The sequence below is a fragment of the Astatotilapia calliptera genome, chromosome 23, assembly GCF_964374335.1.
Source record: "Astatotilapia calliptera chromosome 23, fAstCal68.1, whole genome shotgun sequence".
Classification (NCBI taxonomy): domain Eukaryota; kingdom Metazoa; phylum Chordata; class Actinopteri; order Cichliformes; family Cichlidae; genus Astatotilapia; species Astatotilapia calliptera.
The window spans coordinates 23285483-23312651 of record NC_137443.1 but is presented as its reverse complement, the minus strand read 5'-3'; the positions used below and the strand labels follow the sequence as shown (position 1 = coordinate 23312651).

Below are 27169 nucleotides of genomic sequence, written 5' to 3'. Positions count from 1 at the left end.
TAACCGCATGATAAAAACATTAATAGAATTCTAATTTCTATTATACAGTGAAATTACGATATCGTTATTTTTACAGATTCTCCATGCAACACAGTGCAGCAAAACTTTGAAGCCGTTGTGCCAAACTAGGTAAAATTTGTTTCCCCTGCGTCGGGAGCATACACTGGCCTTTCGAAATCATGGACTAACAGTCTCCCACGTTCGTGATTTTTAGTTCATAAACACTTCTTATAATGACTAACTAGTCCAGAAATGTTGGAGATGTTAGCTCTTTATACAGTAAAATTACAGTGGGATACAAATAATATCAAAATGTGCTTAAAAGGAAAACATTTGGCGTATTTTAATACCACATATGTGTTATTGAAAGCAAAATGCATATTTTAGTGCAAACATGTGTTAATAGCCGGGGTTCCTTTTAACACAATGGAACTAAAATCACCAAAAAAAAGCACAAAATCTGAGACGCAAAAAGTTCGATGTTTTTACTGTAACAACCACAAACATGTTAAACAAAGCATTTTCATAACTTGAAATGCAAACATAAATTGCACATTTTAAAAGATTATGTACAAATGCAGCAAAGAGCAAAGGTACAACTGTTTGCATTAAATGCAGCCGATGTCTCAGGTGTGTTTTCCCCATCAGGTCCCACAATAAGATGCCACACAAAGTATTTGTGCCACTTCAAGCACCAGACAGAGCGGCACATTACTGCCCCGACACCTCCGGGGTGTATCACTCCTCCTTTTGTCTCCCTGGAGACACTGGTGGCATCTTTGACTACACTACACGCTAACTACACACTCCAAACACGCAAAAGATCACAAATCTCTCTCAAATTTTAAAATCTGCTATCGACATCACTCTCTCTCTTTCGCCGCAACCAAATGCCATGTGCCAGTGAGGCCTGTCGAGTCTGAGATGTAGCTACTGGGTTTTTTGCAGTGTCTCTGAACACTGCACGATCTGACCTTGGACTGAATTAGCAGAGATGTCAACTCCTGGGATGATTGGGGACTATCTTGAATGTTTTTCTGCCTGTGAATAATCTTTCTCACTGCAGACTGACGGACTTCAGATTGTTTGGAAATGACTTTATAACTCAAACTGACAAAAACGTCTGCTTTTATAGAGGTGCTCACACTTCCTGATGATCAGGTAATCAAGAGTATTTAATAATCTGCATCAAGCTGCTATCTACCCCCTTAATTCATGTGGAAGCGGTGAGAGTGGAATTAGTTTTTCACACTCTGATTCTGCATTTTTACTTATCTTTGCCTAAAATTAGTAACGCAGCGACTTATGGCATGTCTGCTTGGTCTGAGCTTGTATTTACAAACTTTTTAAAACCTTAAAACTGAAAGACGGGGTACTTTACTTGACTAATAATTACAACTGCGAGGCTTAATAACTTTTTTTTGCATGCTACTGATAACCTTTTATCCACATTGTTTTGCTAACAATTCAATTTCATTATTTTTTATGCTGTTCTCCAACATCTGCATATCACATACAGCTATTTCATTTACGTTCTCATTATAATCTATTCAAATCTTTATTCTGGCTGAATTAAAGGAAAGAAACAAAACACAGACCATGTTCGTCACATGCATAGAGTACAATAATGAGACATTAAGCTGACCTGTTTTTCCCAATCAGCAACCTGAAATGCAACAATACTCCATTTCAGTGCCACATAAGATCAAGAAGAGGCAAAAATCCCCCCAAATGAAAAGGTGGATTTGAAAACAACGGGATATTTGCTTTTAAAAAGACAGAAATGAACAGCTAGATGAAAGGGTTCATGATCCAGCATCCACAATTGTATAATGATGAGGCACCTTTTTGCACAACCTTGTGATAAATGAGACACAAAAGCTTGTGTATTTGAAAAAAAAGGAAAGAAAGAAAAAAATGGAAATTCCACCGCCTGCCCTTCCTCATCTTCCTCTCCCTTCCATCATTCCTGCATTGCTATAAAGCCATATCTCATAAACTAGTGCTGTTCTTTAATAGAGTCTTGTTCCATACATGGCTGGCTGTACAGCGTGGTGGAGTTCACTTTATTACAGGCTCCGACTGAGAAGGTGCTCTCGTAAGAATTTACCGCCAAATGCACGATTCCACAAAGCGACAGACCCGGCAGTCTCTGTGACAACGCTTTATGGCTCGCGCACGCACATTCACACACACACGGCCGAAAACAGATACAAATTGTTGCGATATAAATACTCACGTCCATGAACTCCACGTTGGCTTTAGGACCGGTGGTCTCATTGAGGATTTTAATAGCCACGGGGATCTTCACCGTCTCACCTTCTGGGACCCAGATGCCCTGAAATATACAAGCAATCACCATAAATGTACCCAATAAACAACCCCTGGCACACACTCACACACAGAGCTACCGCAGAACTGACTTTGAATGGTGGTTGTTGTGTTTAACTGTCTCCTGCAGCTCTAATAAATCCAACCCCATCTTCAAAAAATACCGTTGGCCTTCAACAATTAGCTCGTGCATAACTAAGTTTAAAACCCTTTGGATAAAGCGATTAGAAAAGACAAATATCACAATTTCAATTCACTTTACGAGGCTTAAATTCTGCTAAAAGCAAACTGCTGTGGGATTGTACTGCCATAAATTGCATGCAGATTAATTTAAATAAAATATGCCTTAAAACGGGCAGATGAGTAGAGGAATCCAGAGGAATTTGGAGCCAGCGGTAGAACGTGCAGTATTTATTTGATGGATTCTGCTGATTTTCGGGGTGCTATGAATAATTTTGCCAAGGGCAGCGAATTTGGCAAGCAAACAGCAACTTCTGTTCCAGGTCCTTGAGCTGCCCTCAGCTTGTGTCTGTCAGGAAACGCTGTGACAAAAGAAAAGGTTTGTGTTTGTTGTTCAGAGGTTGTTCTTCAACCGAGAGAGGTCTGACACCTATGCTGGTATTGGTATTGCCCTCCACACTTGCGTGATAAGGTCTATATTTTGTTTATTTTTGGGGACATTAGAAAAAATACCCCTCAAATATGACCTATGAAAGATATCTGAACATCAGGTGTTGATTGTCAACAACTGAATTTCTATTCAGTCACGTGACCACTTTACCATGCAGTCAAGCTCATTGTGACATCACTGGTGTAGTCCAGTCATCTTTCTGCCTGCCTCCTTCAGGCCCATCAGCCTCCACTCTGCAGACATTAAATATCACTGGTTATCTGTCATTCTAGTTTGCAGATGCTGTCACGCAACCCACCCGCCATTCTGGTCTAACCGGTAAATACCTGAAATTGAATTCCGTACATCAATAAATGATGTTCAATTCCTGCTAATGATCTCTCCTTATTTAAATCCCAAGTGGCGATTTCTAACTCAGAGCTCCACTTCAGTCACATCTATGTGTATCTTTTAAAGAATCCTTCATCTTACCCTACTGCCAGGATGAAAGCTTTCAAAGGACGGTCAGCTACATGCGTTTTCACTCTGGACGGGTAAATAATGTCACCGTGTGGGAGAAGAGCAAGAAACTGATCATCATTAATACGTAGCTAGCTTAAAGAAGCTACTTAAATGATGTAAATCTTATGTTTTGTTGACTTGGACATTTACAGTGTAGGGCCATAAAAGTTCCAGTAGTGTTAATTTGTCAGTGTTGTGTCATAACAGTGAAGTTGACCAAATATTTTACCAATATCCAGCAAATCATCTACAGTTTAAATATGTTGCTGTGGAGAAGCAGGGACTGGTGTGATTCAGCCTATACGGCAGGGTTAAGAGAGATGTGCTCACAGGTTGGTGCCATACTCTATGTCTACGCCAATCAGAAAGCTGTAACTAAACAGTGATTAGTGCATCTGATAGCACTGCTGTCCCCTACATACTGTAAGCTGCCTTTACAACTTAAAGGTATCAGCAATACCCTGTATTTACTTGATATTGATCGGCACCAGAGTCTGCAGGATGGCTTTACCACACACTGACCTTGTAGACTGTTCCGAAAGCTCCCGAACCCAAAATCTTCACCCTCTTCAGCTCTGTCTCTTTCAGGATCCGCAGCTGGGCCTGGTTTGGAGCAGTTCCACTGGGGGTCAGGGGCTCCACCAGCTGAGGAAGCAAAACACACAGACACACTCATATTAAGACTATTTATCCCACTCTCTGTCTCATCTGGTGCCAAGAATGTGAAGAAAACCTCCTGGCAGCTATTGTTTTTATTGCAAAGCTATCGAAAACTAGAAGTGTGCCTTTCTTTTACATCAAATCCAAATATTTTTAACCTCCTGCTACTTGGCACTGTGAATGCTAAAACACATCTTCAGAGCCACCGGGAGCATGCAGCAGGGTGAGGCCGCTCCATTTAAAATAATAAGTAAAAAGCAAGTCTAGGAAAGAGCGGTGGAAGGTGAACACAAGGTTTTTATTTGCAGCAAATAAAAAAAGAAGCCAAAAAACTGAGACTGTACGGCCCTGATAGTTATGATTCTGCAACACACACACACACATTTATGAAAGACAAATAATTCGGGGGTGTGAATGTGGAGTTCTGTCAGAACTGGCAGTTGCCAGAGTGGACAGCAGCGTGCCCACCACTAGGCAAATCACAGTCTGGTGTCAGCTGCTATCACAGTCGACAAAGAGCAGCAGCTCACCAGCTGTGCACATACAAAACAATTCCAATTCAAGGTTATGACAAGCCTCCTCCGCACGCCGCCTCCCTGCCAGTAACAGCTGACACTGAGCAGCATCCCAGCAGCTGGCCTGGCCACCCGCCTTCACCGCTAGCCACTAAACAAAGCCTCGGCGACTAAGTATGAAAAAAGCAGGAGCTGGCACCTGTAACCGAGCCGTGAAAAGATCTGAGCCAGAGGCAAGAGAGAAAGCCACACACACATTTTCATCCAGGCAGCCTATAGTACACATCTCAGATCAAGCACACACACACACAAAGTCAATGCACCTGATCAATACGTGTCTTAATGAGCATATCGGGTCCCTCATTCGCTGCGGTTTATCAGCGGCATAATCACCCGGCTTGGCCACGACCATCAAACAATATAATGAGACCATATATCAGTCGGTCAGCCATACAAGCACTTACTCAATGTGATATAAAACCATCAGCACAATAGGACCGGCAATCGCAGCGCCGGTCCGGTCTGCAGAATAGATGACATTGCCCGCAGCTCGGCAATGACACGTCGTTTAATGGCTATCGTTATAGCCGGTCCTGAAGGCGCAGTGTAAAGCCCGCTGAGATGTCACTGCAGGTAGTGAGTTAGAGCAGGGGAAGGGAAATGACAAATTTCATAAGACGGGGGGAAGTGAGTGAGATGAAAGAGGGAAAGGAAGGAGCGATGAGAGGATGACTGAGTGGATCGAGTGACGGTAACGTGCTGTTTGAAACCTCGTTCGGTCTGTAGCGCACCAAAATCGCGTTTTTGTACGAGCGTTAAGATGAAGTGCGGAAACAAACGGCCACAGCTGTATCACATTGGGGCACATGTGAGATGTTTTAAAAGGTTTGGATCATAAATCTAACATGGAGAGAAACTGAATTTTCTTTCCAAGGTCAAGAAAATGGACCTATTTTTTTTTTTAACTCCAAACATCAATTTTCTTATTTTTCTTTGCAATGTACGTTGCAGTAACCCCGCCATTTAAAGTGCTAGCATGTTCCTTCACCCTGATTAGCAGGTACCTGTCTCTGAAGGTCACCCATAGAGTCTATGCCTGCATCTTGTTAATAAATCTTCCAAGTTCTACCTGATAACTTAGCTGTCTTTTCTCTTATGCTCACCTCCGACTCCAAACAGCCAAGACAGACTTTACAAACAGTGGGTATATCACTGCGTCTATACAGTGTGCCTCTGAGGCTTTAAATGAAATATGAAATTTTCTAGCAATGACTGGTTGCTGACTGGATGTATTTACCTCAACAGAAAGGGCAAGCTTTGGTCACATCCATCATATCAGCATGGTATTTGTGCAAAGCGCATTTTTTGCATTTCGGTGTGTGTGCATACATTGCTAGAATAACAAAAAAAAAAAACAATTGCCGCTGTGGGTGGAGAGAAATGGAGTGATTTGGAAAGAGAGAGCAGAGATGAGGCACAGGGAGGTGGTGATGGAGCAGTAATAAGAGCAGATGGTGACAGGCTGTAGTTGTTATTGTTTCATTAGGATGAGGCTGGACTGGACTGGAGAGGAGAGGGAGAGGAGAGGTCTATTAAATAAGACACAGACCCGTAGCCGACGAAGCTCTCTTGAGCTCGTTCTCACTCTCGCACACACTCACCACGCCACTTTATTTACCAGCTAATAATGCACCGTGCCTTTGCCAAATGAGCTTCACTGGTGGCGCGGTGGAGAGGATTGGGATGCTTCATTGGACAAATAAGCAGTATGTTCAAGCCTCGAGCTAGAATACATTCACAGAATTATTGTGTATTGAATAAGTAAACAGTGTCTTCAAACATGAACTTGCTCTGCAAACCCTCGGGTACATGCTTTAATGTTCGCATTACCCATTCAAAGAGCTACATTTGTTGTGTTGGCTGTAATTGAAACATATTGAGGTGAAACAACTTTGTCGTGCCACAAGCGTTTGCCCCGGAGCAGTCGCAGTAGGTGGTCTCGGGGCCTGTGTTGCTGCCTGGTCAATTTTCAGGTGAACTTTGTTGGCTTATTTTGATTCTTAGTGACTGATGTCGGACTTACGAAAGCACCAGTGATTTAATAGGGGTTAAAACTGGGTCACTGGAATTTATACCAGACAAACATGTTGTATAACAATAACCTCACAATTACAAATGTAAAAATGTGATAGCCATCTAACTATTAGACTCAAACACATGGACTGAGACATACAAGGTCACAAAAAAGGAATTTTCTTTGCACCTAACATTGTTTTATTAAACAACCAGCATCGTCTGCTCTTCATTCGAATGCGGGTTGTGTGTGTGTGTGTGTGTGTGTGTGTGTTTGTGTGTGTGGTGGGGGGTGGGGTGGGGGGTTAGCGGCTTTGAATGTTAATAAGTTTGCCTCAGCCAGAAAGTACATTGGGTCAACCCTTGTTTTTTTTAATTTGCTATATTGACTTTGTTATTCAAATCTGGCGAGAGTGCTTAAACAAGAGTGCTATATTGGAGAAAGGCGAGCAGTAACTAATTCCTCCACTGCTGTATGGACTGAAACAGACTTTTTCTTACTCATCTCTCCTGTCACTTGAAAAAGACTCAGTAACTTTCACAGTTATCATTTAAAAAGAAAAAAGTTCTTTACTTTAGGTTAAGTTTGGAAAATATGGAGGACCTAATGTGCCAAAATTGATGAATTAATAAATATGACTTTAAATAAACCAAAGATAATATTATAACTAAATATAGGGATTGATTATGAAATAATTAAATCAATAATGTTTTTCTTTTTTTTACATTTACTTGTAAATTAATTGCCTGTGTTGTTTACTTTCCTACTTAACTTCCCTGTTGTTGTTAGCATTGATTATACGGTATGTATTATACTGTCTGTTACTCCAAACGTTTCTGCTCTTCTTTGATATTTTACAGTACAATATTTATTTGGACATTGGTTCCTTTTTCACTCATTTTCAGTCCAGTCCTTGTGCCTGAACGTTTTTGTTTGTTAAACCATTTAGCACTGACATATGAATCAGTCAAGCACAGTAAAGGCTCCTAATTCAAGGGATGAACCAGTGTTTTTGTCTAGACATACAGTTAACTTAACAAAGAATCAATTTTAAATTGTATCTTTAGGCACTTTGTTACTAGCAGGCTGTCACAAAACAAAGTAATTCGCAAAGAGCTATTGCCAAACATTTGGCATTTCTCAGCATGGTGTGGAGTGTGTCCTTAAAAAATTTGAGGAAAAGTGGAGGACAAAAGAAGAAGTGTCAGGCCTATGATCTGAAGCACATCCTTAAGAAACAGGAAATAATCCAGCAAAGACCTGATACAGGAGATAAGAGATGCATCCGGACCTTCAGCTGATCATCTACTGAACACTGAAGTGTCATCAGAAATGGTCTTTGTGGAAGGGTGCTGTCAAAAATGCTTAAGGAAAGGAAACAGGGATAAAAAGCTGAGGGATGAAAATTACACAAAAACTGGACTGAAAATCAGTAACAATAGGTCTAAACGAGTGATGAATCCAGATTGGTGTTGGAGATCTTGCAAAAATTGATGAATTATGAACACAGAAAAGTGCCATCAGATTTTGATCCACAATGCAAAAATATCTGGAACACATCTGATTAACAACAGCTTCATTTTTCAGCATGACAATGCTCCCCAACCAAAATGCCAATGCAGTAAAATCATACCTGCATAGAAAAACACACAGTGGAGCACTATCAGTCATGGATCGGCCTCCCCAGAGTCCGGACCTCAACATTACTGAAGCAGTGTGGGATCATGTTGACAGAGAACAGAACAAAAGGCAGAAACATCCAAAGAAGAGCTTTGAATGTCCTTCAAGAAGCCTGGAGAACTATTCCTGAAGACTACTTAAAGAAAGCTGCCTAAGAGAGTTCAGACTGTGCTGAAGAATAAAAGTGACCATAACAATTTAGACACAGTAATATAAAGAAACAACAAAAATGTAGATACATAGATATCTAAATGGACCGATGCCTTCAGTTGAGTATTTGTTTCTTTAATGAGTCCATTTATTTTTTGATTACGACTCTCGTTACAGAAGCGCAGTGCATGCCTATAAAAAGTCCACTGAGGAAAGAAATCAAATCACAGAAACAAACAGTCCTGGTCCTCAGAACCCACACCTGATTATTTCTTGATTAGCACAACACACCTGACACCTGATCCAGCTAATCAGCAAAAGAAAGAAAAAACGAGACCTCTGCAGAGCTGGGATTTCTGCCAGGCTATGTTGGGTTTTTTTATTTCCAGTCTTCAACTGTCCAGCTCTTTTGAGCCTGGTGCCCACTACTGCCTCCGATTACTCTTGCTGGCTGACAGGAGTGGAACTCAGCTGTGTCTTCTGCCTCGTCTGCCTCAAGCTTTGACATGCTGGGCATTTCTGAGATGCTTTCCTGCTCACCACTGCTGTAAAGAGTGGTTTATCCAAGTTACCGTAACCTCTCTGTCAGCTCAAACCAGCCCAGACATTCTTCTCTGACCTCTCGAAAAAAGAAAACCCCAAAAAACAAGGCGCTTCGGTTTGCAGAAGTGCCTCTCATTGGATGATTTTGGGCTTCAGAGTATTTGGAGTATATCCCAGGTGATTAGCCCTTTCTAAAGAGGTTTATGTAATTTTATGCTATGTATCCTTATGTATGAGAAAACCGAGAGGCTGGATGTAATATAAAACACAAATTTGTACCTTAATCCTTTAATGCCAAGTATATCATATTTAATACATGGGGTTTTTTGAATTTTTGAGACTGCTACATCATCAGTGTAGTAAGCAATAAAACTGAACAAAAATGTCATCTGTAGCAAAAATGAAGCTCCAAATTAAACCTGATTTACGCAATGTGATATTTAATCTCTTTTTTTATTCGCCACAAGGTTTCACGGTTCAAGCCTCAGAGGGTTAACTTTCATACGTTCCACAATGCGTGTCATGTATATTCTCTTTGTTTAACATTTGCTGTGACATATTAGGTGTCATATTTGGTTTGAATTTCTCAGATCTTGGCTTAAATTTAACATAAACTTCAGTTGCATGCATTTCTGATGATTCCCCATGCCTCTGCTCAGTCAGCCTGCCTTGGGGTGAACAACAGGAGCTGTCCATGCTGAAACCCTTCATGTAAGAGAGCGTATGAGCAGCAGGGGAGCTGTCCTCACCCGTGGTGCTGAAACACTCACGCCTGTACAAAGGAGCTAGAAGAAGGACCTTGGGGGGAGGGGGGAGATGAGGGGGATCGAGGGGCGGGGCATCGGAGGATTCAAAGGCATTAGTCCTACTTCATTGAGCTGGGTTCAAAGGTCAAAACCCTGGGGTCACGCTGTAGCAGTGAGGGGACTGCTGCTGTTTGTGCCGCCTGTCCCCTGTGTGAAAGCAATCTGTTTTCAGGGGCTTCATCAAAAAGGCTCCACAGTATGTGAGGGGGTGAAGAGAGAGGTGAGGGAGAGCGAGACAGAAGGAGGAAAAACCAAAACCAAAACAAAAACAGGAAGTTAAGATGACAGAGGAATAAAGCGTCTGTTCACGAGGGAGGGAGACAGATAAGCAGAGATCAAAAATGGGGGAAAAAACGAGAAGGTGAGGACACGACGAGAGACAGACGGTGAATAGTAAAACAGAGAAAATACTGAAAGAAAGGGAGAACAGTGAAATGGCAGAGTGAGTGTGAGTGTTTCTTTCCTTTTTTTTTTGCAAGTCAACACAGTGCAACAGCCTTCACACGTGTCCTTGATATGGAAATGCGGAGTCGGGCGCTCAGATCACGTTCTGACAGCATGCACTGGAGGCATCTTTCCCTCCCGTCTGACGCAGGAGGTGAGCACTCTGTTTAAAAAAGCTATGGCAGATAAGGAGAGAGAGGGGGAGTCCCAGAGCCCGGCGCCGTCCCCCAAATCCCTCATCCAGACAAGCTTGATCTCCATTCACAGACACAGAGTCAGCTCCATTATTCGTTTGAATAGAGAATCTGCACTCGGCCGTCCAAAGCCTATCACGTAGTTTCATCAGCCAAAAAAAAAAAAAAAAGCGTGATATAAACTGCAAAAGCGCATGGTCTTTTTTTTTTTTAAAGGATGCCGGGAGGGCGAGAGCGCGGGAAAGCATTCAGATGGAGAGAGTAGTGCGTGCATGCACAATGAGATGATACATTTAAGGGAAAACGAAAATCAAATGGAGAACCTAATCCCTTCTAGAACCAGCAATAAATAACAGGAATCTGGACTGAAATTTTAATCTTTCTATTATTTTAAATTACAGTAGGGGAATTACATATTCAGGCACCGATCACAACTGTCAGGTAATGGCATCGATCCACTGCTTTTGTCCTTTCGCCGTTCGGCTGATGCTCTCGTACGCGGTAACCGCCAAAAGACTGAGGTTAAACGTCCAGCTCAGGACACTCCACGGCTGCTAATATGTGAGCATGTGGGCGGAACCTGTGACCTGCTCTTAATCTGTGTAGCCCCTGGGCCAGAGGCGTTTAAGATTTTATGTCTAATTACTTTTACACGTCCCCTCAGGGAATGAAGGGGAGGGGGAAAAAGGTTATGCTGGCCTTATTTCAGGCTTTCCTGCTGCAGCACTGAATGAACATTGAACAGAGAAATGCAAAAAAAACAAAGAAAAAAGGGTCAAGCGGATCCCCATCCCCCAACCTGAATCCTTCTCAGCCACCCCCTCCTGCTCCGTGACACTACATTAGCGAATCTGCACGGAGTGAAGACTTCCCTCCGGGTCAAGCGGCTGTCTGAGCAGGGCCTGCTTGATTAAGATGGATGTGCATGGCTGGGATGAGGCAGAAACTGCCCATGGCTGCCCTCCTCTAATTCCATCTCCTGCCTGGCAGCTGTCTATAACACTGCTGCCTCTACCTGTAAATTATCCTAATCCAGAATGACAAGCAGCCTACCCCACCTACGGGCACGGCCAACTCGGCGGACCTGCAGTGATGATATGACTGCTGGAGGAAACAGTGTGAGAGAGTCCTGTAGCACCATAAAAGGCATGGACCAAAGCATGGATGCTTATATAAACCCTGCACCCTTCCCGATCTTTGACTTTCGCCTTTGATAATGAAGTCCGCTCCGCTCTCTAACGCTTCCCAGAAATGAACCTTCTTCAAGGCCAGATCGATGGGCAGCGGTGACCATGCATAATTTTCCAACCTTCCTTTGCGCTGGCTGCTTTGGCTAAGTACCTTAGCCAAGGTTTAATATTTCAAGGTTTCCTTAAAGGTTTAGTGCAATGAAACCTTTTAAGGAAACTTAATTCAGCTGAAAGCATTCAGAAAACACAGGTGAGGAGAAACCTCCCAATATGTTTGCTCTACCCTCTACTCTCTCACCTCTGTCTCCAGGAAACGCCGCAAGGCCCTCTTCTTTTTGATGCTTTTGCGGCGAACATAAACGGCCACGCTGAGCGCCAGAATGACGATGATGAATAGGCCGCCGATGACTCCAGCTGCTATCAGGGGTGTCCTGTAGAGACAGGGGAAGAGAGAAAAAAAACATGAACACTGCTGAAACATTAAGAAACTAACGAGCACACTGCAATAAAGTGCAAACCTCAGCCAGTGCTGACAAATTATCCAATCTGCTCCAACACCCTTTAGATTTAACCCCTGAAGGTCAAATTGAGTCTTCTGCCGGAAAAATGCGATGCTCGCTTCAAGATCGCCATAAAAGTTTATTAGTGGAGCGGCCCATTTCTGTTGGGCTAAGAGATCGTTTGATGTCAGTGGAGCCATGTGGAAAACAAACAATGTTCTGCTAAGAGCCTTTTTCAGCATCTGCTAGCAGCAATTAAATAGCTTGTTTGTGCCGTGTGTCGCACAGTTAAACTGTCGATTTTTAATCGGTCAAAATGCTTCTAATGTAAGGCTGACACACACTCATCACCGGGCATCTAATACTGAAGCCGCTGATGTTTCATAGACAAAGTGTCCCTTTAACTGCACACAGCAACACTGGATGATAACATAGTAGTCTTGTTTTAAATATTGAATTTTACTGATGCTCCAGTTTTCAACAACAGTCATCTTAAGCTGTTTTGTATTCTAAGGTAAAGGAAATGTGCCTGAGGTGCTTGGTGAAGACACCTATGACAGAACAAGGCAAATGTGACGGGATGCCATGATCGGTCTGGGTGAGGGGAAACAGAAGTCCGAAACAGTAGGACAGAAAATTGCACATTTATCAGACAGAAGCTGTGCATTGTTTTCTTCACTTTTTCTCCCTGCTAGGTTAGATTTACGTACCAAAAACTATTCAGTAAAGTCTAAATTATTAGATGTAGGGGGAAAAAAAGCTAAGATGAGGTTTAGATACCAAAAACTACTTGGCCGGCTTTACACTCCTATGTGTCTACGTCTAATGCGTCTAAAACTACTTTGTTCGGTTTATGCACCAAAATCTACTTGTCTAGGATTGGGCATTAAAAACTACTTCTCAGGCTTAATGCTTCTACAACTACTTAGTTGGGTTTATGCACCCAGAACTACTTGATTAGGTCTTTGGACTGAAAACTACTTGTTTTGGTTTACCCACTAAAGATTTGTCTGGCTTTGTGTTCTTTAAATACTTTGTTGTTTTTACACACCAAAATCTACCTAGCTAGGTTTAGACACCAAAAACTACTTGGCGGACTTTACACTGCTAAAACTACTTAGTTGAGTTTATGCACCAAGAACTGCTTGATTAGGTTTTGATACCAAAATCTACTTGGCTAGGTTTAGGGATCAAAAACTACTTGTCATGCTTTGAGCTTCTAAAAGTACTTTGTAGGGTTTATGCACCAAGAACTACTTGATTAGGTTATTGGACCAAAAGCTGTTGGTTTGATTTGCACACTAAAATTTATTTGGTTTATGCACCAAACCTATTAAGATAATTGGGTTGGGTTTAGGTGAAAAACAATAATATACATAACAATAACACTGCTGATTTAAATGACATCAATGGGTCCATATGAGATGATTTGCGAGACCAGGGCTGTCTTCGCACAGATGCCAAAGGACACTTTGCACCTATCTCTGAGACACCAGCAGCTTCGACAGTGAGACAGTATTTGACGCCCCTGGAATGAAAACCGGGTTGGTTTAACTCTCCTTGCAAGTATTTTCCTTTTTTCTGCCCTTGCTGCATGGCTCATGACTTCTTAGATCACCTCCCCGACTCATGCCTTACTCTTCAAACAGTCCAATCTCCCACCAGCAACCACCCACAATCCTTAATGTGACTGTGGCCAGTCTTTCTCAAGTTGCTCACACCTTCCCTCATGTTGTTGCAGCGACATGCAATAATAAACAACCTCGGACACACACAGCTATTTTTACTACCTTCCCTAACCCATTTCACCAAACAGTCCCACCCTATAGAGCACAGAGCAATTTCTAATTGAAGGGTACTTCCATTTTCACAGGTCAGAAGATAAAAGCCTTTGAGGCTATGTGATCCTTTTACTTGCTTTATTAAAGGAGCCACAGCTTCTGCTACACCGCGCTGGATTTCCTTATAGTTAATCCAAGCCCAGCAACTCATACGAATTAGTTTTCACTGACTTTCAAATTTCGAACAAATGAGAAATTAACAGTACCTACCCTTCGCAAATTGCTTCTCCATCTTCTGAGGTGAATCTTGCTTAAGGCAAGCCTAAAGGTTGGAAGTTAAAAGCTATTTCTCTTCACTAATGATGGCACTAATGCATTTGCCATTTACATACCCCTTTCACTTGTGTCTAGTGTTACGCTACTACTCAATTCTTTTCTTAATAACACTCTTTTCTTTTGTTACCCTCATTCTTTTCTTTCTTTCCAATCTGTATTCCATTTTCCCCTTCTTGCCGATGGCAGAATCAACACAACCGCATAGCATAAAATAACACCTGCTCCCACCTGATACCTGAAGTTGAAAACTCTATTAGTTGTGGAAGCCATTAGCGGCTAATGGAAGACTTGTGTACCACGGTGCTCTGGTAGAGTAAGGTGCCGCAGCATTTGCCATATCGATTGTGATGGACTTAAAGAAGGGGGAGCTTGAAATTTACAAAGAGGCTGTGGGCTTCGACATAATGAGATATACGGCCATGTGGTGAATAGTAATGCGGCAGTTTGAAATGATTAGGTCGAGAGGGGAAGACAGACAAGGAGAAACAACAAATAAAGGAAGTGTAAGGGGTGGGGGGAGCTGTAGATAGGAGGTGAGAAATAAGGAGAAGGCAGGAGGGGGGAGAAAAAAGAACAAACAAAAGAAGATGAGAAACTGGCAGTGACACAAATTACAGAGTGAGACAGCGCTAAACAAGGGAAAGGACTACTTTAATTAGGAGGATAGGTTTTATAGCAAGACAAGTGACACAGGGTTATCAGATGAGACAGGGGAATAACGCCGCTGTAAGAGCAGAAGAAGAACCCAGAGACTCAGCAAAAGACTCCCAGAGGAAAGTAAAAAGGTCTAATTTTCTGGGTTTAAGAGGACCTCGTGGCTTCTGTTTTTATTGGTATACTGGTTTGGTTAAATTCTAATGACTCCGTCTCTCTTTAGAATTTGCTCTAATTGTCTTTTATGGGTGTTTTAATAGAACTGTTGTCGTCCTCGGGCTGTTTAGGTTCACCACATGTTCTTAACCCTACTTGCTTGCTGTTGTTTTGCCCTTTTGTTAATAATAGTAATACGGTTCTCTGTGCCGTAGCTGGTAACGCAGCTGCTTTTATGTATTTTGGGGATTTCTTGCTGCCACCTGCTCTTTCAGCCTTTTGAACATTTAGTCTTGTATCTTAATAATAATAATAAAATTCTGTATTTTAAAAGTGTGATCTTTTTAATTTGTTTTTGTACTTTACTAAGCCAAGATATAATAGCAGCCAAGTCCCATTTCAATATCAGATCCTGGTTTTATAAAAAAGTTCAACAGTTTGGCAAATGCACCTATGTGTTTCCTTTTAGCACAAAAATCTGGGAGAGGATTAGCCAACAAAAGTAACACACAACATTGGGCATAACCAGCTATGAGTTAATTGATGTCTGGACCTCTGTAGGATGGTAAAAATTGGCACCTTCAACTTGTACTTTATTTGCATAGCACATTTAAAACAACTAAACCGAAAGCACTAAATTCTCTAAAAGCCAGGGAAAACAGGCGAGCTTTGGGTAACAACATGAAGGCCCCTAAATTATTATCAGATCTGGTGTTCAGGGGTAGCGGGTCCACAGTGTAGGGCCTACAAGTATTATAAGAACAGTAGAGGACCTTAGTGCCGTAGCAGGAGTCTGGATACTTAAAAGCTCAGATAAATAAGGGGAGGGGGGCCCATTCAAAGACTTAAAAACAAGCAACGGAATTTTAAAATCCATTCTTAAATAGACAGGAAGTCAGTGAAAAAAAGAGTAAAACTGGGGTAATGTGACGCTCTAGATCAGCGGTCCCCAACCGTTTTTGCGCCACGGACCGGTTTATGCCCGACAATATTTTCACGGACCGGCCTTTAAGGTGTCGCGGATAATTACAACAAAATAAAACTAGTACTGGTACCAAAAAAAAGAAGATTTATTCATAACACACGTGAAAAGACCCAGGAAAACCGAGTTAACGATAAAAACAATAACAAAATAACGCTGAAAACCGATAAAAACCCCGAAAAGCATACATTTCACACTTGAGCCTCTACTCTCGCGGCCCGGTACCAAACGACTCATGGACCGGTACCGGTCCAAGGCCCGGGGGTTGGTGATCGCTGCTCTAATCAGAATCAGAATCAGAATCAGAATGGGTTTATTGCCAGATGTTGAGGTTTACAACATTAGGAAATTGCTGCGGTGCTTCAGTGCAGACAATAAGAATTAAAGTGCTATGTAGAAAGAAAGATATGTGCATGAGATATACATGAGATATATACATGAGAATAAGAATTATGAGTGCTACGTAGAAAGATATATACATGAGTGCAGGTGGTGATCAGTGCCAAACATATATACATGAGAGTAAGAATTATGAGTGCTACGTAGAAAGATATATACATGAGTGCAGGTGGTGATCAGTGCCAGACATGAAATGATGCAGTGACACAGCGTAGGGTCATGTGTTAGTGGCGGGGACAGTCATGTGGTTATTGTTCATGTGTCCAACAGCAGAGGGGAAGAAACTGTTCTTATGGCGAGAGGTTCTGGTGCGAATGGACCGGAGCCTCCTGCCTGAGGGGAGCAGGTCAAACAGACTGTGTCCAGGGTGAGAAGGGTCAGCTGAGATCCGGGCTGCACGCCGCAGAGTCCTGGAGGTGTACAGGTCCTGCAGAGATGGGAGTCTGCAGCCAATCACCTTCTCAGCAGAGCGCACAACACGCTGCAGTCTCTGTTTGTCCCTGATAGTGGCTCCAGCGTACCACACGGTGATGGAGGAGGTGAGGATGGACTCGATGATTGCAGTGTAGAATTGCATCATCGTCCGTGTTGGCAGGTTGAATTTCTTCAGCTGCCTCAGGAAGTACATCCTCTGCTGGGCTTTCTTGATGACGGAGGTGATGGTGGGCCCCCACTTCAGGTCCTGGGTAATGGTGGTACCCAGGAAGCGGAATGAGTCCACAGAGGTGATGGGGGTGTCAGTCAGGATGATGGGGGGGAGTGGGGCTGTGTGCTTCCTGAAGTCCACAATAATCTCCACTGTCTTCTGGGCATTCAGCACCAGGTTGTTGTGGCTGCACCAAGACACCAGACGTTCAACCTCCCTCCTGTAGGCAGACTCATCCCCGTCAGAGATGAGCCCAATGACGGTGGTGTCATCTGCGAACTTGATTAGCTTGACAGACTGGTGGGTGGAGGTGCAGCAGTTGGTGTACAGGGAGAAGAGCAGAGGAGAAAGAACACAGCCCTGAGGGGAGCCGGTGCTGATGGTCCGGGAGTCCGAGACATTCTTTCCCAGCCTCACGTGCTGCTTCCTGTCCGTCAGGAAGTCAGTGATCCACCGGCAGATGGGATCAGGCACATTCATCTGGGAAAGCTTGCCTCGGAGATGGTCTGGAAGGATGGTGTTGAAGGCAGAGCTGAAGTCCACAAACAGGATCCTGGCGTAGGTTCCTGGGGAGTCCAGATGCTGCAGGATGAAGTGTAGGGCCATGTTGATGGCGTCGTCTACAGACCTGTTGGCTCTATATGCAAACTGCAGGGGGTCCAGGAGGGGGGCCGTGAGGGTCTTGAGATGGGAGAGAACTAGGCGCTCAAATGACTTCATGACCACAGATGTCAGAGCCACGGGTCTGTAGTCATTTAGTCCAGTGATCCTAGGTTTCTTGGGGACAGGGATTATGGTAGAGGACTTGAAGCAGGCAGGCACATGACATGCCTGCAGTGAGGAGTTGAAAATGCCAGAAAACACTGGGGCCAGCTCGTTTGCACAGTGTCTGAGGGTGGCAGGAGACACACCGTCTGGGCCGGGAGCTTTCCGAGCATTCAGACTCCTAAACTGCTTCCTCACATCTGCTTCATGAATATGAAGAGTTGTGGTCGGAGGAGGTGGTGTGAAATCCTCTTTTGTGTGGGGTGAGGGGGCGGGTGTTGCAGGTAAACAGTTTGAAGGTGGTGATGGCTCTATGGAGGGGGGAGAGGTGGGGGAATGAGTGTCCAAAGTGCCTCTATTGTTGGGGTCGTTGGAGGTGTGAAGGCTGCCTGATGGCTCGTCAAAACGACAGTAGAAGTCGTTAAGGGTGTTGGCTAAGAGCAAGTCATCAGTGGAGTGGGGGGTTTTAGGCTTGTAGTTTGTAATATTCCTAAAACCTTTCCACACAGAGGCCGAGTCATTCTCTGAGATCTGCTGCTGCATCTTCTCAGAGTGCTGATGTTTGGCAATGTCCACTTCCTTAGTGAACCTGTACTTGGCCTCTCTGTAGCAGTCCCTGTCTCCGCTTCTGAACGCCTTACTCTTTTCCAGCCACAGCTTTTTGAGTTTAGGAGTAAACCAGGGTTTGTCATTGTTATAACTCACCCTGGTGCGTGATGGCACAATGCTGTCCTCACAGAAGTGGATATAGGAGGTGACAGTGTCCGTAAACTCGTCCAAGCTGTTAGAAGCAGCCTTCATTGTGTCCCAGTCTGTGGTCTCCAAACACGTGCGAAGCTCCTCCACAGCCTCGTTGCTCCACAGTTTTTTGGTCCTCACGACAGGTTTGGAGAGCTTCAGCCTCTGTCTGTACGTGGGGATTAGGTGGATCATGAGATGGCTTTTACTTTGAAAAGACTCTGAAAAGGCCCTACTGTGCCTCTGACTGGGTTGCTTTTAGAGGTGTTAGGTCGAAGTGTGACTCATGACGAATGGTTTCTGCTGTTGTGTAGTAACTTTTTTTCCCAAATGCTTTTTTTTAACATTTCAAATGAAGGGATGATTCCATATTTCCACATACCAGAAAAGGAAAGCTGTTTTTTTTTTTAAGTTTTCAAAATTTGACTGTGTTGTAATGCTTTGATCTAGTTTATTTAGAAGTTTAGGCTACTGGTCAGTGGGGCAAACGTTTTACCCCTAAAATGTGATAGATTAAGTGAAAAAAAGCCTCACTATTTTCTAAACCCTGATTATGACCCTGCACGTAATGAAATCACTACTTGGTGCACTATATTTACCATCTGCCATTCTAATTCTGAGTGTTTAAATGATTCACCGTGCTGTGGATCAAAAAAGAGGTAGCGTCTTTTACCCAATTTAACCTGAATGTTCTTAGATATGAAAAAACACTAACGTAGCAGATCAGTGATTGTAATTACAGAACTAGCTATTATGTCAGGAGTCTCTGGTGGTGGTCTGTCAACATAATAATCAAAATGGAGCTAAAACGTGCTGACAAGTTCATTTTTTCTTTACTCTTTCCCACAGCTTTCCATCTTCATACTTTACACAGCTACTTTACAGAAGTGGCTTCCCATCATCAGTTAGTTATTAAAGTGTTATCAGTTTTGCATCTTTTAATTATCAATGAAAAGATTCATTTAAAAGATTCACAATTCCTTTATACCCTCTCCAATGTGTTAAAAGGCCTAAAACTGATGTGTCACTATGACAAGTCCAAGTAAACAGATATATAAAAATAAATAAATAAATTAAGCCATTAAATGCACCATGACATTATTAAATAAACGTATAAACAAATTATTTGATAAAGTATTAGAAGAATACTCAATTCTGTTTTCATTTGCTTATGTGTATTATTTCCCCGTTATTAATTTGAATTTTTTTTGTGCATTTCTGCTTCATTACCAAACGAGGAGGGGGCTTTCAGCCTGATTAGAAATTAGCAATCATCTCACCGCAGGATGCCGTCTCTCTAAAGGATAAAAAACTGATACCACAGAACACTTCCAATGACAGACGGTCTTATTTAGAATGCTCAAAAGAATGTAAAAAGAAGAAAATAAAAATAAAAACGTGACCAAAAACGTATAAATATACTTAATATAAAGACTGGTGCTTTTAATGGCAGTTTCTTAATGTATATTTTTCTTTTGGCCACCCAAGTACTGCTTTTGCCATCACTGAAAAATAAATATAATAACGAAATTAAAATTAAAAAGTTAACTAAAAATGTAAAATTAAATTTTAAATAAGAAGGACAATATAAATATAAAATATAAATATAAAAATGTTGCTAATATCAGTTTTTCAAGCAAAAATTTACAACATACAAAGGACCAAAATCATCATTTATAATCAAATTAAAGAAACATTTTGTAAATATCTTTTGGCACTTTTGGTCCTCCATACACTCTATCCCACATCTGTTAAGGTTTTCAGAGGATTTTTGTTTTCTTTTTTTTCCCCTTGCTGGTTCCATCTACACATATCAGACACAGTCAAAGTAACATAATTGGACCAGACGAAGGCTTAGCACAAGCTTAGACAACAACATAAGATTCCCATGTTACCTGTCAGATGGACTACACTGTTGTTAATGAGCATCATAAGGTACGGGATTTAACAGAAACTTTAATGAGTTTTAGCAGGATCTGATGGTGGTCTCCCAGTCCCACATCACAAATGTATCCTGAGATGCCTTACCTGTCCATCATCCCAACACAATCTTGGAGTCTTGGCCCGACGCACCTGCAGGGCAGAGAAACCAGAGAGATCATCCATTAAATCGGGGACAGGTTATGAGTAAACCTCATGTTGCTTTTCTTCCACGTCAATCAGCTGTCACTGGGCAGGGACCTGTGAAATATTGAATCCCGAGCATGGCTGACCGCTTGTCAATATGACACGAAGAGGTGTGTGAGCTGGAAGGCTTGTTTGTTCTCATTTGGTTCATGTGCTATTTCAATGGATTTCTGGGCTGAGACAAAAAACCCAACAAACATCCCAACATACATCATTTAGTTCAAACCAAAGTGCTGTTTCAAACCTATGGGGAAATCAATGGGAAAGAGACAAATATCAATCTAAAAAGAAAACTTTCAATAGTTATAAAAGATTAATAACGGCAATTTAAAAAAGAGCACAATAAGGCCATTTCTGACTCCACTGAGCATTTCCTCATTTTAGCGACAAAAAACAGTAATGAGGTTGAGAAATGTTGGGTGTGAACTTGTGATCTAAAGTTTTAGAGAATGGAGGTCAAGATTCACATATTCTGGTATGACAGGATTTACTGTCGGGCCTTCTAGTGGTATTAACAGCCACCCTCATTCCTCACACAGCTTTATAAAGTGGCATTTACCTTAAATATGGAAGCTGCAGGGATATTTCTTAAAAGAATCTAAAGCCTTTTATGGCATACAGTTTTATTGCAGTGGTGTTATACTGTTTGCATGTCTGCTTGATAAACGGCTGAGCATAATGACAGCTTGTCAGTGAGGAAAAAGGAGCCGCCCAAGTGATGAATACACAGATAATAATCACCTAAATATGCAAATCTCCTCAGCTCTTTGGGGTTTTTCCGCTCTCTGTATTTACAAAAATTTACATTTACAAAAGCAGCTTTCAAAACCCACCGCACGCTACCTGCCCAGAGACACGTGGCAGATGGACAAGACTTCCTACTCCCTAAAAAACAAAGTAAAGCATTAGAATTGATCAAATTGATAGATAGCAGCATGTGTTTCCTTCAAGGATTGGTGGAGAGAGAAAAACAGAGGTAAAAGAGCAATGTGACTGTATACGTATGTGCGACAAGCTTTTTGGAGTTAACCATTTTATTGGGTAAGCTATCTGTATTTTGGGCGAGGCCTGTATGGGTCAACCCATGGTGGAGCCTTTCGAACGCATTGACCTCATTATACATTTCCTTGAAGATTCTTCCTGCCTTAGGAAAACCTGATGCCTACACTACAACGTGGAGTATTTGAGGGCTTAGTTCAGGGTTAATGCTGCGTTTTTATTGTTACAAAAATGTACTTTTCACAAGGGTGATGGTAACTTCTGCTGCAGACCTAACATTCATGTACAAAATCACCACCTACTGATCAGCTGAGTTCCTAGATGATCTTGTGAACTACAGTGGATAGATACTCGGGGTATCTATGGTTTTAAGATAGTCTAAAGCAGGGGTGTCCAATTCCAGGCCTCAAGGGCCAGTGTCCTGTAGGTTTTAGATGTTGCCTTGATCCAACACAGCTGATTCAAATGGCTTGAAGTTCTCCAGATGCCTGGTAATGAACTAATCATTTGATTCAGGTGTGTTGACCCAGGGTGAGATCTAAAACCTGCCGGACACCGGCCCTTGAGGCCTGGAGTTGGACACCCTGGTCCATAGCTTCGCTATGACAACCATCAGTAAGTACTGCATATCTCATCTAGCTGTGAGCAATGTTATCAAAGTCTCAATGTAGCCTCAATGTAACATGGCAGCTACATCTTATACCTTAAACGTTCTGAGCTTGTATACAATTTGCAGGTAAGCCTACTTTACCGCTTTTAATTATGCTTTATTCTTTCTTTGCACATCTTGTTTTTCAGTCCATTTAACATCAGTGAGGTTTCTGCTGAAAGAATTTAGTCTCTCCAATGTCTACAATACATGTTTCCATCACATTTATTAAATTATCAATCATTTCATTGTTAATTGGCCCTGCCGTGAAATGTTTGATGACTGAAAGGAAGAATGCTGTAGTGTTTCTTGTGAGATATCACTCTTTATCTTTCGAAGAATCACATTTATCTTTTTCTCCAAGAACAAGAAATACAAGTTTATCTTTGTTTCTTCCTATCGGAACAATCAAAGCAGGATGGTGGTGAAAGCACAGCGATCAGTAAGAAGTGTTGTTAACACTAGGTAAGCTGGAAGTGATTAGAGTAGACTCTTAGCTGCTCATTAATTCCAGATCCTTGAGTGGAGGACTTTTGAACAACAAGAAAGACACAGGAGAACAGGTTTTGAATGCTTCGGTGTGTGTGCACGCAAAGGCTGTGTGAGCACACACGACACAACAAATTGCTTAGCAAATTAGGAGAGCAGGCTAACTTTGGAATTAAATCGGTGACAACTGTGGCTCCTCAAAAGTCACTTGGTTGTCAATTAAATGGTGTACCAAATAGCTAATTAGCAAGTAATCAGTGTCTGTATCCAGTGTTGTGTTGTGTGTGTGTGTGTGTGTGTGTGTGTGTGTGTGTGTGTGTGTGTGTGTGTGTGTGTGTGTGTGTGTGTGTGTGTGTGTGTGTGTGTGTGTGTTTTCAATCAGTTTTCTTTCTGCATTAGCAGAGAACAAAGGACTTTTCTGACAACAGACACAACAAGCCAGGGATTATTTTTTGTCAGGAAAGTCGTCTAATGAGTGACCTGCCATGTGAACGTGTCCTTAAACAAGGTGCTGATTCTATACAAGATAATATTAATATTAATATATATATAATATAATATTCTTAATATATATATATAATATTCTTGATCTTCAACTTGTGTATCTGTAAATAATTTGTACCTTTTCCATCCTTTGTCATCCCCTCTACTTCGAAAATTCTCCTTTCCATGTCTCTTTAAAGCTGCACTGATACTATCAACATTTACAGGCTAGCTGCAGTAAAATAAAATGACCTCCTGCCATGTTAGAGAAAGAACATTAAGTTCCTTTCTACTGCACATCGTCTCGCCAGCCCTGTTGCTAGGATTCAGAAGTCTAACTTTGTTTGCAGAGACCACCGACAAGCTCCACCTCAGCACCTCACTCATCATCTTCTGTCTGTCTTACCAGTCCCCACTGTTCGGCTTCTTCCATAATAGTCTCCCCACTAGCAGAAAATCTAAAAAGGCCTGGGCTCAAGTTCAAAGCCAAAGCCATACTGGCTTCAAAAAACAAGCTTTAGAGGATGAAAACATAAACAGGTAAGAACGGTAAATTTTCCCCACAACCACAACTGCCATTCTTTTGAAGACTTATACTGCTTTGGCCTCAGTATTAAAGTATGTCGGGAGAGACGTGACGGCTAAACTATTATTTATAACTTTGATTGGCAGGCATTTTGTAGAACATTAAGAAACTCACATAAATTCACTGTGTGTTTAAATCTGCCACATTTTATTTAGTTATTTTATAGTTTAAAAAGGAACAGAACACATTTAAAACTAAGTGCACTGGTGATACCTAGCTGCTAATGTACATCTGTTGTCTCAGAGCACACAGACAGTACTCAACTTCAAGACAACAAAAACAGCACATAAATAATATATTATAATATATGATATATAAAAGTTAATCAGTGATAAAATTCAATCAATATGAACAGACAGATAAAAGGCTGCTGGTGGTTGCGCTAAACTTAGCAAAAAAAGTGATGTTATCACATCCTTCAGAGCATTAGGGCACAGGTTAACCTTTAGGGAAATAATACTTTTGGATTTGTTGGGTAGAATATGATAGGAAGGTTTACACCGTTTTCATTATTTTTATGAAAAAAATAAAGCTAAGGACTAGCTTAGTTTAATGCTAACTGGCTTAGTTTACTGCTAAGCTAAGACCATTAGCTTAGCAATAAACTAAGCCAAATAGCAAATAAGGCTAAAAAAAAATAAAAAATATTTGGCTCTGTGCAAAATTATATACAACACAAACATCTGCCCAGTTTTTGGAGGTTGATGGGTTAGCTAATGGGGACATTTATAAACCTGTTTCCTGTCTCTATACATGGCTAAGCCGATTTCCAACTAGTTTTGGCTACTAGCTATCATGGTCTGGGTGCAGTGTTGCCAACTCCTCAGTAAGGAAAATCGCTATTGGCTGTCCTAAAACTCGCTAGAAGTCGCTAAATGACGTCATTGCCTAATTTGCATAATTGGTCATGCTAATCTAATTGTAACCTATGTTGTTGGAGAGAGAAATAACATCGTGGAAGAGACATAAAGTGAGTAAAAAACGTCCTAAATTGCATCTAGAGTTTATATAGAAATACAAATTAAATTTCTTTTAGCAATTATTGTTTTTTTTAATGTCACTATTCCAACCCTGCTCCTTTACCCGGGCTTGGACCGGCAAAAGTGACCCAAAATAGGCACTCTGGTGGAGTTACTTTGTGTGTGTGTGTTTATAAGTAGTTTTAAACCTTGTGATCCACAAAACAGCATAAGAGTAAAAGAGTAAAAGAAGAACTGACTGCGTTACAGCACCCACTGCTTGTTGAGAGTAAAAGCAATACGTGCTTTCACGTCTTTTTTTAGAAAAAAAGTCGCTAAGGGGTCTTTTTTTAGAAAAAAAGTCGCTAAGGGGTCTGAAAACTCGCTAAATATAGCGACAAAGTCGCTAAGTTGGCAACACTGTCTAGGTGTGGCTGGAAAATTCCGCTGAAGGTCTGGACCTCCCTGGTATCCACCCATGGGCAGGGCCTACAGCCTCCCTCACCTGAAGCTGATTGAGGCAATTAGGTTAGAGATTTAAGCTGCTTGCTGACACTGCTTCCTCGCCAGTTCGTCAACTACCCTATGTTGGTAACCAGGCCTCATGCGTCATGTCTATGATTCTCAATGCTTTACTTACCTTGCAATCTTGTGTTCTAGTTACTCCTGGAAATTCCATCACACTGAACCACTCATCTTGGAAATCTGGTTAACCCGCCTGCTTTCAGAATCATCTCCTTGCCTCACCTGCCTGCCCTCCTGCCCTTATACCACCACAGGATCTTCACCGCTCAGTTACAGCTGACACACACCACCAAACCCACCCAGACCGCACTACCTCTCCTTCAATGCTTCCATCTCCCACCTGCACAGTAAGACGAAGATTTTCATAGCTTCCATCCTCTCCAGAACTCCTCATTGGCTACCGCTTTAACACTGCTCTCCTCTCTTCCAGTACGTAGCTAATCACCAGCCAGCTGCCGTTGCTTTCTTGGACCTGTCCCCTTGCTTTATCCCTTTCCCCTGGCCAAGACCCTCACGCCCCATGTGTCAAGCCTAAAGCCAAGTGCCATCGTAAACATCATTCTTGTGCTAGTTAATAAACCTTTGTTGAAACCTTTCCTCAGCCTCCGCTTTGGGTAATCTGCACGTGGGTTTCATTTTTGGTACTCGGCCTCCAGCCGTTTTGTGACACCAGCGTAATGTACTAATGAGGGTGCTGTCAATCTAACTGTTAGCAAGAGAGCAAATCTGTATATTTTCTGAAAGTTAAACTATTACTTTAGTCCAATTTTAAAACCCACTACTTATATGCAAAACAAGACACTACTAATAGCCACTTGAGGCTAACTCCAAAAGTGAGCCATGATACACCCCATGTTAAAATCCCCAACTTTACAGCAGAATTAATCATATTTATAGCTTAGTATAACAAAACAGTTTAGTCTCTAATGTCCTGTTCTGTGACAACTATATGATTATGTTTTAAATACGAAACTCAGCCTTTTAAATTACATTATGCCTTAAAGAAATACACGAGTAGCTAATTGGATATAAAGTGGCAAATTCAACTCAATTTAAGAATATTCGTGGTGTAGATGATTATGTACCCTCTCTCACTCATAATGCTAGAATTAAGGCTAAAAAACTGGGCTCAAGAGACTAAAAGGTTCAGCTAAGTGATTGCCAATTTTTAAAAAAATCTGTCAACAAATATCAACAAGTGGCTATCTCATTTTCCCAGGGCCAGATTCCTCTGTCCTTACGGCTTGTTTTCTCAGATTATGGGTCAAAATGAAAACATATTTGCAATGATATGAAATAGAAAAACAAGCAATAAACTGTCATTTTTGTACAAAGTCTCAATAGATTAACTGAATAACTGATTCAGTACTAATCCCCATTATCATCTCACACCTATTTTGGCAGCTATCCCTGGATGAGTTCTAAATGTGCTTTTTACAGCAAGCACAGACAGTTTCCCCAATTTTTATTCAAATGTAAGCAGAAGATGGCAAATGCTATCTTGCTCACTCCTTAATGAGCTAAATCTGGTCCTTTTTGGATCTTTGGTGCATGCAGCTCTTGTTCACTCTTCCACCTGCTTCTTTACCTAGAGCCAGCCATTTTTCCTCTATGTCTTCTTTATCGTTTTCCCACATCACTCTGCCTGCTGACTTCATATCTCCCCTACTACTGTC

At 41.8% G+C, this 27169-nt stretch overlaps 1 protein-coding gene and 1 long non-coding RNA gene across 3 annotated transcripts in view; one reads left to right on the top strand and one right to left on the bottom strand.

The window, feature by feature from the left end:
• LOC113016400 (receptor tyrosine-protein kinase erbB-4) overlaps nt 1-27169 on the bottom strand; it is a 366846-nt gene that overhangs the window by 66039 nt on the left and 273638 nt on the right. Inside the window, exons 16-19 of the mRNA XM_026159217.2 lie at nt 20705-20749; nt 12018-12150; nt 3986-4108; nt 2240-2338 (exon numbers count right to left, since the gene is read on the bottom strand). Of these exons, the coding sequence (XP_026015002.1) occupies nt 2240-2338; nt 3986-4108; nt 12018-12150; nt 20705-20749 (400 nt within the window). The remainder of the gene's footprint in view (nt 1-2239; nt 2339-3985; nt 4109-12017; nt 12151-20704; nt 20750-27169) is intronic.
• LOC113016401 (uncharacterized) lies at nt 22376-26089 on the top strand. 2 transcript variants are annotated; one of them, XR_013905110.1, is made up of 3 exons: nt 22376-22417; nt 25629-25840; nt 25924-26089. It is a non-coding gene; the product is annotated as an uncharacterized LOC113016401 (long non-coding RNA). The 2 variants fall into 2 exon arrangements; XR_003271232.2 differs by lacking the exon at nt 22376-22417 and adding an exon at nt 23826-23963.